At 34.2% G+C, this 18,046-nt stretch overlaps 1 protein-coding gene and 1 long non-coding RNA gene across 3 annotated transcripts in view; one reads left to right on the forward strand and one right to left on the reverse strand.

Moving 5' to 3' along the window:
* Positions 1-18,046, forward strand: part of NAALAD2 (N-acetylated alpha-linked acidic dipeptidase 2) — a 55,591-nt gene that overhangs the window by 18,332 nt on the left and 19,213 nt on the right. For both annotated transcript variants that reach the window (XR_013404555.1, XM_001082880.5), the window contains exons 7-13: positions 3,497-3,590; positions 4,584-4,682; positions 8,285-8,370; positions 8,652-8,771; positions 8,877-8,959; positions 12,930-12,993; positions 14,119-14,186. Coding sequence is in view for 1 of the 2 variants with exons in the window: in XM_001082880.5 (XP_001082880.4) it covers positions 3,497-3,590; positions 4,584-4,682; positions 8,285-8,370; positions 8,652-8,771; positions 8,877-8,959; positions 12,930-12,993; positions 14,119-14,186 (614 nt within the window). In the remaining variant the exon portion in view is untranslated. The remainder of the gene's footprint in view (positions 1-3,496; positions 3,591-4,583; positions 4,683-8,284; positions 8,371-8,651; positions 8,772-8,876; positions 8,960-12,929; positions 12,994-14,118; positions 14,187-18,046) is intronic.
* LOC144334596 (uncharacterized) lies at positions 5,498-6,376 on the reverse strand. The gene is made up of 2 exons (XR_013404557.1): positions 6,254-6,376; positions 5,498-5,661 (listed from the first exon to the last, which is right to left on the reverse strand). It is a non-coding gene; the product is annotated as an uncharacterized LOC144334596 (long non-coding RNA).

The raw sequence follows: 18,046 nt of genomic DNA on the forward strand, positions 1-18,046 counted from the left end.
GTGCCTAATTTTGGTCCTTTCCATGTGAGTTTTAGAACTAATTTACAATTTTCACCAAAAAGCCTCCTGGGAGTTTGATTGAGATTGAATGAAATATATAAATCAATCTGGGGAGAATTGGCAATATTTGGGAGAATTGAATTAACAATATTTACTTTTCTGATCCATAAATAAAATGTAACTTCACAATCTTTAATTTCTTTCAGCAAAGTTTTATGATTTCACTGTATGAATCATGCATACCTTTTGTCAGATTTATCCACAAACATTTCATAGTTTTATGCTATTGTAGTCTCAATTCCAACTTTTCATTACTAGGAAATGAAAACATTATTCTATTTCTAGAAGAAATACATTGGTCTCGTATCCTGCAAACTTGTTAAACCCATCAATTCTGCTAGTTTTTGTAGCTTCTATCAGCATTTTTACATACATGATTATGTCATCTGCAAATGAAGATAATTTTATTTCTTGGTTTTCAATCTACATGCCGTTCCTTCCTCTCTCTCTCTCTCTCTCTCTTTCTCTCTTTCTCTCTTTCTTCTTTTTGCCTTATTGTACTGGCTAGAACCTCCAGGACATTTTTTTTCTTTCTTCTTTTTATATACATTTTATAGAGGTACTCCAGTACAATGTTGAATAGAAGTTGTTACAACAGACATACTCGCTTTTTACTTCTGTTCCAACAGGGAAAGTATCCACTCTTTCTCTGTTAAATATTATGCTAGCTCTAGGTTTTTTATAGATTCCTTTTGTCACACTGAAGAAATTTACTTCTATCCTAATATACTGGGTGTTTTTATTAGAAATGTATATTAGATTTTGCCAAATGTTTTTTTTCTATGCACATAGAGATGATCATATGTTATTATTTACTTTTGTTAAATTATATGATTGTTTTTAATGTTAATCCAACCCTGTCATCCTAAAATAAATCCAATTTGGTGGCAACGTATTATCCTTTTACATACTGTTGAATTTTTGATTTATTTTTCTTAAGAATGTTTCTGTCTATGGTCATAAGGGATGTTAAGCTGTAGATTTAGTTTTTTGTAATATCTTTATGTCATTTGGTATCAGAGAAATGCTGGCCTCTTAGAATGAGTTGGGAACCATTTCATCTTCACTTTTTTGCAAGAGCTTATAAAGAATGGGTTCAATGTTGTCTATAAATACTTGGTAGAATTCTCCAGGGACCTATCTGTGCCTGAAGTTTTTTATGGAGAACTGTTTTTCACTACAAGTTGAATTTCTTTTATATATAGTCTATTTATTCTCAAGTGAGTCTTGGTAGTTTGCATTTTTACAAAGATTTTTGTCCATTTCATCTAACTTGTTGAATTTATGAGCATAGAGTGGTTTATAATATTTTCTTACTATTCTTCTGTCTGCAGGTACTAGAGTGATATTCTCTCCTTTATTCCTGATGTTAGCAATTTAGTCATTTCTCCTTTTGTCCTGATCTGTCTTGTTGGAAGTTTATTAGTTTTATTGATCTCAGATAACCAGGTTGGGTTTCATTGATTATCTTTACTATTATTTTTGTTTCCTATTTCTTTTTTAAAATTTAAATAGAGATAGCTCTTGCTATGCTACCCTGGCCAGTCTCAAACTCCTTGACTCAAGCAATCCTCCTGACTTGGCCTCCCAAAGTGCTGGGATTACACACATGAGCCGTCAGGAACCCAGCCAGTTTCTATTTCTTAGATTTCTGCTGTGATATTTATCATGTCCTTTCTCCTGCTTATTCTGGCCTTTATTTGTTCTTTTTCTAGTTTCTGAAAGTGGAAACTGATGTCATTTGTCGGAAACTTAACTTTTTTTCTAAGATGGATTATTTAGTGCTATACCTCTCTCTATATGCACTACTTTAGCTTCATCCTACAGATTTTAATATATTGTGGTTTTACTTTATTTTAGAGACAAGATCCCACTCTGTCACCCTATCTGTCACCCAGGCTGGACTGCAGTGGTCCAACCACAGCTCACTGTAACCGCAAACTCCCAGGCTCAAGTGATTCTCCTGCCCAAGCCTCCCAAGTAGCTGGAACTATAGGCATGTACCACCATGCCCAGTTAATTTTTTAATGTTTACTTTTAGAGATGGGTCTTCTTGTGTTGCCTAGGCTGAGTGTTTTTATTTTTATTTGGTTCCAAATACTTTCTAATTTCCCTTTTCATTTCTACTTTGACCCATGGTTTATTTATAAATGTGTTATTTAATTTTAATATATTTGAGGACGTTCTAGGTATCTTTCTAATATTGATTTCTAATTTAATTCCACTGAGGTCACAGAACATACTGAGAATTTACTGAGACATGTTTTATGGCCCAGAATGTGGTCTATCTAATATATATTCTATATGCACTTGAAAATAATGCATATTCTGCTTTTGGTTGGAGTATTCTGTAAATGTCAATTAGGTCAAATTAGTTAATAGTGTTATGAAAGTCTTATATACTTACTGATTTACTACCTAATTATAGTGTTAAAATTTTTGTTTCAGCAGTCAATTATTTCATGAAGCTACTTACCTAATAAAAATCTCATGATAGAACTATTATTTTACATATTTTATTATTTTTAAAATGTTTCATTTACATAAAATAAGGTGAATAAAAAATAAGGTGTTTCAGGCATGAAGGTAAATTTGGTCCCTTTAACTCTATCTTGGCTGAAAGCCACAGTTCCAATGAGGTTTTAGGGCTGGCGATAATTTTCAGTCTTCCTTGAATGATAATATATTACATTACTATTTGAATAAGATGTTTCTCATTTATTCCCAATATTGCATATGTTCTCTTGGGTTTTTTTCCAATTATTTATAGTTTCAGAATCTGGGACACAGTTTCTAAGCATCTTGTTAATAACGTTTCTCTGAGAAAGATTCAAAAGATTCTTGAGGAAATAAAATATTCTTGTAAAGGTCAAGAAAATTATGTGAAATGTCAAAACAAATTTGGAAAACTGTCATCTCTATAATTAACATTACCTTAAAATGTAAATGATTTATTAAGTAAGATGTATTAGGTAAAACAATTGTCTGACTTTGGGGGAAGTTTTATTATTATTTATTTATTTATTTATTTATTTATTTATTTGAGACGGAGTCTTGCTCTGTCGCCAGGCTGGAGTGCAGTGGCCTGATCTTGGCTCATTGCAACCTCTGCCTCCTGGGTTCAAGCAATTCTCCTGCCTCAGCCTCCCAAGTAGCTGGGACTACAGGTGTGCACCACCACTCCTGGCTAATTTTTGTATTTTTAGTAGAGACAGGGTTTCACCATGTTGACCAAGATGGTCTCGATCTCTTGACCTCATGATCTGCCCACCTTGGCCTCCCAAAGTGCTGGGATTACAGGTGTGAGCCACCATGCCCGGCCGGGAACTTTTAATTTTGGCATAATTGCAAATCTGCAATGGTAATGCAAAAAATCCCTGTATATCTCTTGCTCAGATTTTTAAATTGTTTTCATTTTATGCATTTGATTTTTTAGAATACACTTTCAGACTTGATGTTGAAGAAGGAGTGGGAATCCCCAAAATACCTGTACATCCCATTGGATATAATGATGCAGAAATATTATTACGGTATAGTTTTCTTGTTGGATATGAGATTAAGATATTTTGCACTAGGTGTCTATTTTCTCATCAAAAACCAATATGGCATTCTTATGTTAAACATAAAGTTTTATAACTAAATTACTCCTGAAATAGGTATAACAGAGTATACTATCTTTTCATTTCATAAAAGTAGTCATTTGGTGACTAAGAAATAAAAATAAAATATCTGTCTGTTTGCTGCAAATGAAATTCTCTTACAAAACTATGTCCAAAGATAATTCTGATTTGAGATTTTTCAAGCAATTGAATTTTCATAGGTATTCATTAGATATTTATATTCAACGTGTATTATAAGAATATGACAATGCCCCCCACTTACTTGGAGGTATGACCTTGAACCAGTTGCTTAAACTTTCTCTGACTCAGTTTCTTTATTTGTAAGATGAAGCTAGTAACTGTTTCTCCTTCATAGTGTTATTATGAGATCATATGTGTAAAATACTTAGCACCATATTTAAAATATAGTAAACAATTATTGTATTCTATAACTGACATTTCTTTACATATCTCTCAACTGCCGTTTTTAAATGCCTGTATGAGTATTACAACTTAATAATTGTTTGAGTGCCTACTATGTAATCAGCAGCTTCTTTACAAATTAATTTATTCTCCTTAATGGAGTCATTAATTTCCTATATTTAGGATTTCTTGGATTCAGTGAATCCCCACATAAATAATTAAGGTCAAAAATAAGGAGATGGGCTTCCCATTTGCCATCACTATTTTATTTTTTCTCTTTGCTCTTATCATTAACATATTACATATTTTACATATTGATTTCAGTATGGCTCTCTCACTAGAATATGAACCCCACAAAGCGGGGACTTTTTGACAGTACCTGGCACAAATGACAGATATTTGTGTTATATATGAATGAAATATTGTCATCAAACTTTATAATTTCTCCTTAGAAATAGTGATAGTCAGCCTTTTTCTGTCACTTTCATTTTATTTTGACAGCCACTTGGGAGGAATCACTCCACCAGATGAGAGCTGGAAGGGAGCCCTCAATGTGAGTTATAGTATCGGACCTGGCTTTACAGGGAATAATTCTTCCAGGTAATTTTGCATTACTTTAACAGTCTGAAAAAGTTTTATATTTTTAATGGAAACATGTCAAGATAACTGTTCTGCCAGGGATAATTTGCTTATCTCTTTTTCTCTTTTTCATTACTAAACAGTTAACAATTTTACATTACTTAAGAAGTACTTACAAAATGAAATATTGGATTCTTTCACTAGTAATATCACAATATTAGTTTCATAGAATCTCAAAAATTACTACATTTGAATTCTAAGTTTTAACATTTCAAAGATTTTTCAAAATTCTCTCTTCACCTAATTTTTAAAAGCGTTTTTCAAATGACTTTCAAAGTAATATACATGTGAAAAACTAGGTGAAGGTGCTGGGTGTGGTGGCTCACGCCTGTAATCCCAGCATTTGGGAGGCCGAGGCAGGCGGATCACCTGAGGTCGGGAGTTTGAGAACGGCCTGGCCAACATGAAGAAACCCCTTTTCTACTAAAAATACAAAAATCAGCCAGGCGTGGTTGTACATGCCTGTAATCCCAGCTACTTGGGAGGCTGAGGCAGGAGAATCGCTTGAACCCGGGAGGTGGAGTTTGCGGTGAGCCGAGATGCGCCATTGCACTTGAGCCTGGGCAACAAGACTGAAACTCCATCTCAAAAAAAAAAATAACCTAGGTGAACTTAAGGGAGAAGGAAAGATGAAGAGAGAAGGGAGCCAACATTTATAGATCACTTACTGTGTGTGTTAAATGAGTTCAAATGGATAAATCACATAGCTACTATAAGGCTCAATACAATTAATATTACAATTATTATTGTTATTAAAACATGATAACACTCTTCTAGAAGAGACGTGATCACAAATTGCGTGTTTATTGAGCTTAGTCTTACAGAAAGAGTAAAAGTTTACCACTGGGTCAAGGCAGGCAAGAAATGCCAACTAGAGAAATCAGCTTGTACAGTTGTTGAACAGCATGGCATGATCAGAACTTCAAGAAGTTTGATTTGCCTGAAATGTGATGGGAGAGAAAAATGTAATACTGATAAATCAGAGTGCATATAACTGTTTTTATTAAACCAAAAGTATTGAATCAGTCTTGTTTGCTAACAATTTACCCTTAACTATGTGAATTTGGATTCTCAGAATATTTTTTTAGTTTCTGTAAGATTTCTTTTATTCCAGAAATTTTAAAGTATTAGAAGTCCAATTTCCTTGTTTTAAAATAAGTTTATAAATGTTTGATTTATATGTGTTTATCTCTATAATTCAATCAGAACAGTGTTCTTTTAATTTAAGAGACTATTATCTTATTTGCTTATACCCTCCAGAGAAAGGAAAACATAACTTATTCAATGAAAGGTAAAGCCCTTTCTGATTTATAAGCAGAAACATATAGACAGAGAAAACATATAACTTCAGTTCTACACTTTTAGTAACAATTAAAGAGTAAACTCAAAAACATAAACATTCCTAGGTCTAGATATAAAATAGCCGTGCTCCTTCAGTGTGAGCACAGAATTCTCTATTGGTTAGAACTCAAAGTGGACAAATACACAAACAACAACAACAAAACTAAAAGCTAGATTCTCTCATGTCTCACCTCACAGAGATCTCGATAATCCATTAATCCATTTACAGATATTATCAAATGACAAGACATAAAGGCAAACTCCAAATCATTGCTGCCACCAATGAGGAATAACTTAATCTGCCCTGAGCAATGCGGAAACATAAAACACAACATCAGTAGAGAAAAAATAAAGCTAGGGATACAGAGTATCAGCAAAGTTAAATTTCTTCTGTTGCTTAGAATTTACATGTGAGAGCCAAAAGAAGATATGAAGAATTGATTTAAGCTGCCCATACCTGGTTCTGCAAAATGAATCCATTGTACCTCAAAGTGGAACCTCCAAAAATCTTCCACAGTGAGGAAAGGAACACAAACATTCACTAGACAGATTGTGCATTTCAGTGGAATTGAATTATTTGCATTACTTTCATATTTCTACAAGTTAACTTCTTTCTCTACAGAGCTGTAAAATAGTCTAGTTAAGAACACTGACAGGTAAAGGTGACCATAATGAATGGATGAGCCAAAGTTTTTCCCAATTTTTCCTTACAGGATTATGTTCATTTATTTCACAAATATTTCTTGAGCATTTCCTATGCCCTGGGCACCATTCTGGGTTCTGGTGATTCTGCAGTGAACAAAGCAGGCAAAATATCTCCTCCCTGTGGAGACTCCATTCTGGAGTTCAGTTTATTTGAAACGTGATAAAGTAATAATGGGACAAATATATATTCTTCTGGAGCTCAAAAATACTAAAAACGAGAAAGACATAGGTTTAAAGATGGAGATGTGCTTCTTTGAGAATCTTAGCAGATAGCCTATGTTTTTGTTTAGACTAATATCAATTTTTTTCATTCCTCATATGTTGCATTTTTCTTTACTTGATTTTTTTCTGTTAATGACACAATACCAATGAATTTAGGTTTCTTACTAATCATATATTTAAGGCCCATATTTTTAGAAACACATGCTAAACAATATTTCTTCTTTTCTGCTATTAATTTTCATCTGTCAGTAGCAAAAAGAAATCATTTACTTAATGCCTTAAAATGAAAAAAAAATACCCATCGATTAGTTTTACTCTGAGGTAATCTTAGTTGAATATTGCGAATGGATTAAATATCAGAAGCACAGTATACTTTTGGTGGGGGTGGGGGAAGCCAGAATTTGTTCTTAACAATATACAAGTTTCAGGGTCTTATTCGTTCTTCCATCACAAACTAGAAACAACTGCGGTCTCCCTACCCTTAGAATAAACTATGATTAATTTTGTTCTCTTGGGGAAAACTAGCATTTTCCCATGTCATCTTGGATTCATAAAATGTGTGTGACACTTTTTTTTTCTGTCTGGCTGAGCTTGATTGTATTTTCCCTTGTTTTCTAATTCAGTTGATTGTAACTCATGAATGAATATTTAAAAGCCTGACCCAAATCAGAATCAACAATCATGGCCTAGAAACATTTCATTATGTAGTTGTGCATTTTAGCAGGAGTTTCCCAAATTCTCATTTAACAACAGAATTTTTTATGTTTTTTATAGGTGGCACTAAGCCAGCTTTTAAACTTACTTATCATTTCCACAATCATGAAGAAAATTACTGAACCTAGGATTTAATATAAACAGATACATTCAAATAATATGCTTATACTTCTTTCTTTATTACATAATGGGCTGTCTTCTTTGTTTTCATAATTAACTGGGGTATATTTTTACATTTTAGAATAAATATTGAAGACATTTTGAATAATAGAATATTTTGAATTTTAAATAGATAACAATTTAGCTATGAGAAAATAACATAAAATAGACAGCTTTTAAAATTTGACTTCAAGGCACATACTTAGGTGCTTAGAAGTAAATTCGCATAATGTCTGTACCTTACTTGCAAATGCTTCAACAGTGTTAACAATTACTGAATTTAGGTAGTAGAGATATGAGAATTCATTATGCTATTGCACAGCTTTTCATAATAAAGCACTATTATGAAGATAGTTTTTAATAACGAAACACTGTAAAAAAACATAATTTGCTATACTAATTTATTCCTTTTAAAATTCTAGGAAGGTTAGAATGCATGTTCATAACATCAATAAAATTACAAGGATTTACAATGTAATTGGAACTATCAGAGGATCTGTGGAACCTGGTGAGTCAGATAATTTTTTTAAAACATTTTGTTTCTACAAAAATTAAAGAGTAAGTAAAGATAAATTGTAGGCAACAATTGATGTGGGTTTTTTTGGCTGATTTGAAACTACTAAATTTTGAGGAAAACTGGTACAAGTCTAAAAGAAGATTTTACTTTATAGTGTTTCTTGTCTTCTATAGAGGAAACTCAAGCAAGATAATTTTTATTTTAAAAACATAAATCACAAATATTTATAATGTATTCAAAGTTGTAGATTTTTTGAACATAATATTTTCCAGACAGGTATGTTATTCTGGGAGGTCACCGGGACTCCTGGGTATTTGGAGCTATTGACCCAACCAGTGGGGTTGCTGTTTTGCAAGAAATTGCCCGGAGTTTTGGAAAACTGATGAGTAAAGGTAAACAACCTTTCTTTCCTAGATGATGACAAAAAGTGACTTGCTTAATTTTCTTTTATTTTTTAGGCAGTTGTACCTAACCACCTGTGTTAACAATACTTACAGGCTGGAGACCTAGAAGAACTATCATTTTTGCCAGCTGGGATGCAGAAGAATTTGGACTTCTGGGTTCCACAGAATGGGCTGAGGTAAATAAGACAAAGAAGGTTCTTATTATTTTTTTTTTTGGTCAACAGGGAACAAATATGTATGTATCTCAGGATGATCAAAATACATTCCATTACCTAATATGGTTTTGATTTGGAGAATGACTCAAGAGAATTTAAGAAGTAGTTTGTTTTTACTTTCACATCACTTTGGCAATAACCTCTCATTACTAGGCTACAAACAAATGTATTGTGTCTGGTCAAAATATTTTAGTTGCCATTTGTATTTGTTTTATTAAAAAATACGTAAAATCACTAAGCTCAAAATAATCAAAATTAGCAAGATGTTTTTGATAAGAGAATTAACATATCTAAAAACTGATACAGATGCTTAGAGCTAATTTTCACGTTTTTGAAGTTTCTGTAGAGTTCTTCCATCTGACAAAATATAAGATGTTCTATTAAGATGGCCATATATTGACTGTATTTTCACATTTACAGATTCCATATAAAATGGCAACCATAAGTATACTTTAGCATTTACAACAGATAGGTGCTTCATTGTTAAGTATAAAGTGATAATTCTGTGAATTGAATTACTTTAATAAATTGACCTGTTTTACAATTTCAGAGGTAGGTTTTTTTTTCTTCACATATGATTGATTGTCATTTGTCACTGACTCTTAATTATTTATATTTAAGTGTCTCTCCTAGGGCCCTTTACTTTCAACTTCTTCTTTTAGTCTCTCTGTCAAGTAATCTCTAAGTTCCTAAATGTAAAAGGTAAGCATATACATTTTTTTTAACTTTTATTTTAAGTTCAGGGGTACAAGTGCAGGTATATTCCATAGGTAAACTGTGTCATGGGATTTTGCCATGCTGTTCAACAACTCTACAAGCTGATTTCTCTAGTTGGCATATCCTGCCTGCCTTGACCCAGTGGTAAACTTTTACTTTTTCTGTAAGACTAAGTTCAATAAACACACAATTTGGGATCACATCTCTTCTAGAAGAGTGTTATCATGTATTAATAGCAATAATAATTGCAATATTAATTCTATTGAGCTTTACAGTAGCTATGTGATTTGCCCATTTTAACTCATTTAACCCACACAGTAAGTGATCAATAAATGTTGGCTCCCTTCTCTCTTCATCTTTACTTCTCCCTTAACTTCACCTAGTTTTTCACATGTATATCATTTTGAAAGTTATTTGAAAAACTATTTTAAAAACTAGGTGAAGAGAGAATTTTGAAAAACCTGGTTTGAAATGTTAAACCTATAACTCAAATGTAGTAATTTTTGAGACTCTATGAAACTAATATTGTGATATTACTAGTGAAAGATTATTTCCTCACCCAGGTATGAAGCCCAGTACCCACTAGTTATTTTTCCTGACCCTCTCCCTTCTCCCTTCTCCCACCTTTGAAAGTCCGTAGTGTGTGTTGTTCCCCTCTATGTTTCCATGTGTTCTCATAATTTAACTCCCACGTATAAGGGAGAACATGATATTTATTTTTCTGTTTCAGCATGAGTTTGCCAAGGATAATGGTCTTCAACTCCATCCATGTCCCTGCAAAGGACATAGTCTCATTAGATTTTATGACTGTCTAGTATTCCAAGGTGTACATGTACCACATTTTCTTTATCAAGTCTGTCATTGATGGATATTTAGGTTGAATTCATGTCTTTGCTATTATGAATAGTGCTGCAATGAACATATGTGTGTATGTGTCTTTATATAGAATGACATATTCCTTTGGTTATATACCCAGTAATGGGATTGCTGGGTCCAGTGGTATTTCTAGGTAGGTGCACTACATAAGTATTTACCTGCCCTCCTCCATCTGCTATTTATCATTTATAAGTCCAGATTTTATAGAGCTGTTTTAAAATATGGTGTACCTGTCTTGCCCTTGTGTTCAGTTTTAAAAATGCTTTCCGGCCGGGCATGGTGGCTCACGCCTGTAATCTCAGCACTTTGGGAGGCCGAGGCGGGCGGATCACGAGGTCAAGAGATCCAGACCTTCCTGGCTAACACGGTGAAACCCCGTCTCTACTAAAAATACAAAAAAAAAAAAAAAGAAAAAAAAATTAGCCAGGTGTGGTGGCGGGCGGCAGGAGAATGGCGTCAACCCGGGAGGCGGAGCTTGCAGTGAGCTGAGATTGCGCCACTGCACTCCAGCCGGGGCAACAGAGCGAGACTCCGTCTCAAAAAAAAAAAAAAAAAAAAAAAGGCTTTCCTCCTAACTTATTTTCTCTTACATTAGTTTAAAATACTATGATAGGAATAATATGAATCAAACAAATATAGAGGGAGTAAAAATCCCACTCACAGTTACTTGTCTGGTATCACTTATCCTTTGTTGATTACATTTACACTGCAAATTGTTATTTTTCACATTGGTATTATTAATATGCATTTTGAAACTGTAACATTAATTTGATGAATCAAATTTTATTAGTTCAGGTCATTATCTTTTTCCTCCTGCCCCTCTGGTGCGTCAGGTCATTTGCTTTTAGAAACATGTGATTTAGAAACATGTGATTTCTTGTGATACATATATAAACACACATAAACACATGCATCTGTTTTTTAAATTTTTCAGCAGCTGAACATAAAGAAATGTAATATATAAAAAAATAAAAATGCTTTGCATTAATTTATAAACATGTGCATTAAAAGGCAATTTCAATACACTTTTCCAGTTTTGTGCCAGGTTTTTGATTATATTCAGTAGCATGCTTACCTTCTTTAAATACACGTGAGGAATCTTCTTCATTTTTGCTATAAATCTGTTATAATGGAAATTCTCATTTTATATTTCTCTGTAATGGAGTCAACTATCACCTGGCCTATGCAAGCCAGTGAAAAGAGGTAAAGTTTTTTTTGTGTGCCATAACCACACACAGCTTTAGATGTTTTTACTAAAACATACTTTATAAAGCTAACAAGCTAGAGAGAGAGGTGGAGGGCTCTCAGTATGTTCCTCTTTGTGTGTAAGTGCATTAGTCTTGCTTTATCTTTCTTGAATCTGTGTCTGTGTGTGTGTGTGAGAGAGAGTGAGAGAGCGAAAGAGAGTCTTGTTTTTGTCCTAATGTGTGCCTCCTCTCTTTCTAATTTTTTGTCTTTGTTTTTTGTTCACTTCTCCATATACATAGTAAATATAAACAAATGGAAATTTTCTATTTCTTACTTTTGGAATGATAAATTTACTTGGGTATCCCCTCTATAAATGGATCTCAGACTTCAATGTATGCAAAAGTCAATTGCCAGTTATATCTATTAGAAAATACAGATTTCCAGCCCGGCGCGGTGGCTCATGCCTGTAATCTCAGCACTTTGGGAGGCTGAGGTGAGCAGATCACCTGAGGTCAGGAGTTCAAGACCAGCCTGGCCAACATGGTGAAATCTCGTCTCTACTAAAAATACGAAAATTAGCCAGGCATCGTGGCACATGCCTGTAATCCCGGGTACTTGGGAGGCTGAGGCAGAAGAATTGTTTGAACCTGGGAGGTAGTGGTTGCAGTGAGCTGAGATCGTCCCACTGCACTCCAGCCTGGGCAACAGAGTGAGACTTTGTCTCAAACATAAAATAAAATAATAAAATACAGATTTCCAGGCCCCACTTTTAGCCTCACTGTGAGTTCTTATTCAGTAGATCTAGGGCAGGGCCCTAGAATATAGGAGCCACATCCCTGCATATTCTGATGCAGGGAATCAAGGAACCACACTTTGAAAATATTTTCTTTTTCCTTAGGGCTCTCTGCTATTTCTGTAAACAGTAGCTATTGCTTCAGAGTAACCTTAATTCTTATATTAATTGCATAATTGTTGTTAACCAACTGGTTTTCTGCATTTTCTCAGAAATTATGGTCACAGACGAATATAGCTATTTAATTCTGAAAGATACTTGTAAACCGCTATTTCACAAAATTAATTTGCTTATTTTGTTGACATTTTCACAACTGTAAGTAATGTGAATTAAGTAACAACTTTGCTTCAACTGTAGGAGAATGTCAAAATACTCCAGGAGAGAAGCATTGCTTATATCAACTCAGATTCATCTATAGAAGGTAAATTTTATTTCAATTTGAAGTAAAATTTTCAGAAAGGAAATTTTATTTCAAGTAACTTTTACTTATTGTTGAGTAGTTTACCATCTATTAAGCCTATAAATTCTAAATTATTAAGCACCTCAGATATCCCCTTCCTATGAGATGCCTCAGTAATACCTTTATTTTTCATTTTACCACAGAGAAAATAATTAGGATTCATATGAATTGATATCATTCATAACTAAGCTATTGCTTTTAATTTCTTTGATATATTTACTATTTGTTTATATTAAATTACTGCTTAAAACTCTAGTATTAACCACATATTTTCACAATGAAGATATTAATAGAATTTGGCTAAAACAGTTCAGAAGAAAGATTTTACAGAATATTCTGTCTAGAAATATTTCCTGTATTCGTTGTAACAAATTTGAAGTAAGTGTACTCACTCCTTTTGAACTACAAACTCCCTTCCAATCTGGCTCAGGATCCTCTGAGCCCAGGAGTGTAAGAGAGACCCTGACTCTCAAAGAAAGAAAGAAAGAGAGAAAGAAAGAAAGAAAGAAAGAAAGAAAGAAAGAAAGAAAGAAAGAAAGAAAGAAAGAAAGAAAAACTGATCTGGATTGTCTAGGCCAACAGGACATGATTTCTGATTAGCACTACTATGGAGACAGTATGATTCAGAAAATGAAGAGATTTGTGTCTCTAGGCTTTCACTGTATTGTGATTATTTCTAAATAAATGTCAGAGCATAATAATTACTGACATGGCTTTGTCTAATATCTTGATATATACTATTGCATAGAATGAAACAAGTAAAAAATTAATGCTACAGACTTACCACTTCCTTTGCCAAAGTGCCCCTAAGAAATGCTGCCTTAAGGATGACCCTTATAATCACTGTGAGAGCTGCTGCCTTAGCAACCAAAGTCCACCAAGACCTTCTTCTATTCAAAATATATGGGGCAGCCTCTCTTGCTCCTGAAGAACTAGTTCCACCCTGTTTTATTCTTTGGGAATAAAATCTTTGATTTGAAGATCATTATATCTTGTTTAAAATTAGAAAATAAAGTTAGAATTAATCATAAACGGAATTTTACTTAGAAGTATGAAATAATACTCTGTGTCTTATTTATTTTTCAGGCAATTATACTCTCAGAGTTGACTGTACACCCCTTCTTTACCAGTTAGTGTATAAACTGACAAAAGAGGTATATAAAGAGATGTGTCTTCATATGTTTTCTTTTGAATGGATAAATGAATAACATGTGTTCCCACCCAAATGAATGGTACTTATTTTTAAGCTGGTGAGAGAACATGATTGAATCATATAAACAAGTCATAACAAAATCTTTAATATGCAATTTACCTATACGACATAAGATATTATCACCAGCTTCTTTGTTCTAGTAATAGTTCTTATTAGTAATTGTGTAAACAGTTGTAACATGTATTTATCTGGCAGAGGTATTTGATATAGCAGAAAGAACACTGAGCTGGAATAGAAAAGCGTATGGTTCAAAAACTGTCTTAGCTACTCTTTCATTCATTCAACAAATATTCATTGAGTGGTCACTATATGTCAGGCTCTATAAAATGAATTATAGCAGCAATAGTGATAAAGGGACAAGGTCACTGAATTCTAACACTCTGTAATCTAGAGAGGACACAGACTGGTAAATGAGGAATTAGAGTTCACTGGAATATTTGATACTATATATGATGGAGAACAGTTATGGAATAGAGGATATTAAATCCTGGGGCTGGGGGAAGTTGAGGATCATAAGAGGAAGTTTGCAGAGTCACTGATGCTTCTGTCAAAAGAAGGGATGTAGAAGTAAGGGAGAGGACATTCTAAGCAGAGGACACAGTATCTAAAAAAGATGTGGAAGTATAAAAGAATATATTTCCTGATCTGAAGGGAGCTCAGCATGACCCAGCCAAAGGCGTTGGTGGGAAAGATGGCAAGAAATGGGGTATAACCAATGGGCCAAGGAATTCAGAAATCTATTATGGAGAAATCATTAAAGAATTTCTAACAAGGTTGTTCATTGTTTTATGTCAGTGTAGTGAGTACATTAAGTAATTGCAAGTCTAAAGGCAAAAATGGAAATAATTCTGCAGGCTTGCTAATATCCCAGTAATTTATAAATATTAAATGAGTTATAGATATTTTTAAAACTCTAAAATCTAAAGGACTCTGAATCTCTAAAACTTATATAATCTACTCATTTAATATCTGTGAACATCATTTAAATAGTTCCTTGCCAAAGAATTTACCTGTGGAAATGTTTGCTTCAAGGTCAGCCTTAGATAGCAATACGAAGTAGATATCATTTCTCTCTGGGTACTATTAATACTTCCTGCCTTAATCTTACCCCTCTCTTTTTACTGTTCATGTCTTTAAAAACTAGTTTTCCAAATGAAACTCCTCTCATTTTCCTCATCACAATGCTGTCACCATCTTGGGTAGCTGATGTCTTTGATCCTTTCATTGGAATGTTCCATAAAAGCATCTTATCTAAAAGCAAGTTGAAAAGAAAATCTTTACTGAGAGAACCCTTTTTGGAGCAGGAATTTATGATTTGTGCTGTCCTAGAGAGATGATCCCTGTCCTTGATGTCAGGAATGATAAGAATTTGGTAGTTGATAAGGGAGAAGTTGACGTCTATGCCCCTTTGTACAAAGATAAGTGCTTATCTATGGGCATACTAAGACCCAGTAGACAAAGAAGACTTGTTTTTACTCTCCTGTGAACTGATTATTACAATTTTATTAATCCCTAGTGCGTGTTAGCACAAATAGTCAAGCCATATTGGTGATGTGAGGATAGGGTAGGGATGAGAGACAAGGCTGAGCTTGGAGGGAAGGGCAGCTGCTTGATTGAGCAAGAAATGGGGCAAAGTGCTGCTAAATAAGAGGAGGGCTATCAATTCTGACAGTGCATATAGCTGAGGTAAGACTGATCTAGCCGCGTGTGGTGGCACATGCCTATAGTTCCAACTGAGGCAGTAGGATCACCTGAGCCCAGGAGTGTAAGCCATAGAGAGACCCTGACTCAAAAAAAAAAAAAAAAAAAAAAAAAAGGAAGAAAGGAAAGAAGAAGAAAGAAAGGGCGGGGGGGAGAGAGAGAACAGAAGAGAGAAAGAAAGGAAGGAAGGAAGGAAGGAAGGAAGGAAGGAAGGAAAGAAAGAAAGAGAAAGAAAGAAAGAAAGAAAGAAAGAAAGAAAGAAAGAAAGAAAGAAAGAAAGAAAGAAAGAAAGAAAGAAAGAAAGAAAGAAGAAAGAAAGAAAGGGGGGAGAGAGAGAGAACGGAAGAGAGAAAGAAAGAAGGAAGGAAGGAAAGAAGGAAAGAAGGAAGGAAGGAAAGAAAGAAAAAAAAAGAAAGAAAAAAAGAAAGAAAGAAAGAGAAAGAAAGAAAGAAAGAAAAAGAAAGAAAGAAAGAAAGAAAGAAAGAAAGAAAGAAAGAAAGAAAGAAAGAAAGAAAGAAAGAGAAAGAAAGACAGACAGACAGACCCGGATTGTCTAGGCCAATGGGACATGATTTCTGATTAGCACTACTATGGAGACAGTATGATTCAGAAAATGAAGACGATTTTACTGGGAATTCAATTCAAGCAGGATCTAGGAACCGGAACAGAATCTCTCTCAACCATTGCAAATTGGCAGGAGCAGAGTAGAGAGCAGAACCCAGTTAGCTGGCTAGAAATGAGCAGAACATCTCTGCAGCTGCCTCACGTTGGTGGGGAAGGGTGTGGAGTGCCAAGACTATTTCTAAGCTGTGGACTCTCTATGCAGTGATAAAGTATCATCTCATTCATGCTAAGCTAAGGGCAAGTGACCACTTCCCAGCCCTACCATTACTCTATGGAAGGGGGCGGATTCACCACTGTTACCTTCTACTTGAACGCTGATGAGGGCTTGTGTTATCAGTAAACACAACACATTCGTGCCTCTAAATAAGTGGGATGAGATTGAAACAGGGAAATTGTTCAAAAACATGTGCCAATAGCCAACATCTTTATTAAATCCTCCTAAATTTAATTGCCATTTTCTCAGAAAGGCCTTACCTGGAGACATATCTATCTCTCATCCCCACATCTCTTTATAGCACTTCGATATTTTCTTTTGAACTGCTTATTATAATTTTATATTACAAAATTTGTTTGGTGTGTGTATCCCCAATTAGATTTCATTGTGAGGTCCCAGAGGGTAGAGACTATGTCTCCATTTCCGCATCTCTACTGAGGTCAGTGCTTGGTAAATATCCATAAAAACATTTTTAAGAATAGTGAAACAGAAGTTAGAATAACCAACTCTATCTAAAGGCCAGAGAAAATATCAGATGTTTATGTTCAGAAAGTTACCATTATCCCCATTTTCACAGGTGAGAAGACTAAGGTTCAAAGAGGGGAAGCACTATACCAAGTTATAATGCTTTCACAGTTACTTAAGTAGGGTCTGCCTTGGGTCTATTTTTGAGCAAATCAGGGTTATAAACAAACAAGCAAACAAAATATAGTCAATATGTGTAGTAGTCTAGATATAAAATAGATGAATTTGACTCCACAGTCCACAGTCCACAATGTTTTCACCACATGGCTCTGCTCTTCATAGAGTGTCAAAAGACAAGGCAAGTATAAATTTGTAAATGTACATTTAATGAAAGGAATAAAAATATGACACTTGTGACATCATGTTGGTGCTCAACATGATGAGCACCACACACACACACACACACACACACACACACACACACACACAGAGGAGCTCTTAAAATTCCTAAGTAGAAATCTGAGGTTATATAGAGTTGTTTTTTTTTTTAATCCATAAAATTTTAACTTTGTTTAAACATAATAAGACTGTCTAAAAGAAGAGTCCTGGCACTAACCCCTGCTGCCCTACAAAACCAAGACTTACAGGTTAAGAAGCTGAGCTTGAAATTATGTCACCTCTATTGTTCTGAGACCTCTTTGTAGGTCTTCTTAGGCAAAAATAATTTACAAAAGCAAATGTTATATCTGAAGTTTTCTCCAGTGTCTTCCCACTAAAAGAAATCTAAGCTGCCAGAC

The sequence above is a fragment of the Macaca mulatta genome, chromosome 14 (assembly GCF_049350105.2).
Source record: "Macaca mulatta isolate MMU2019108-1 chromosome 14, T2T-MMU8v2.0, whole genome shotgun sequence".
NCBI classification, from domain to species: Eukaryota; Metazoa; Chordata; class Mammalia; order Primates; family Cercopithecidae; genus Macaca; species Macaca mulatta.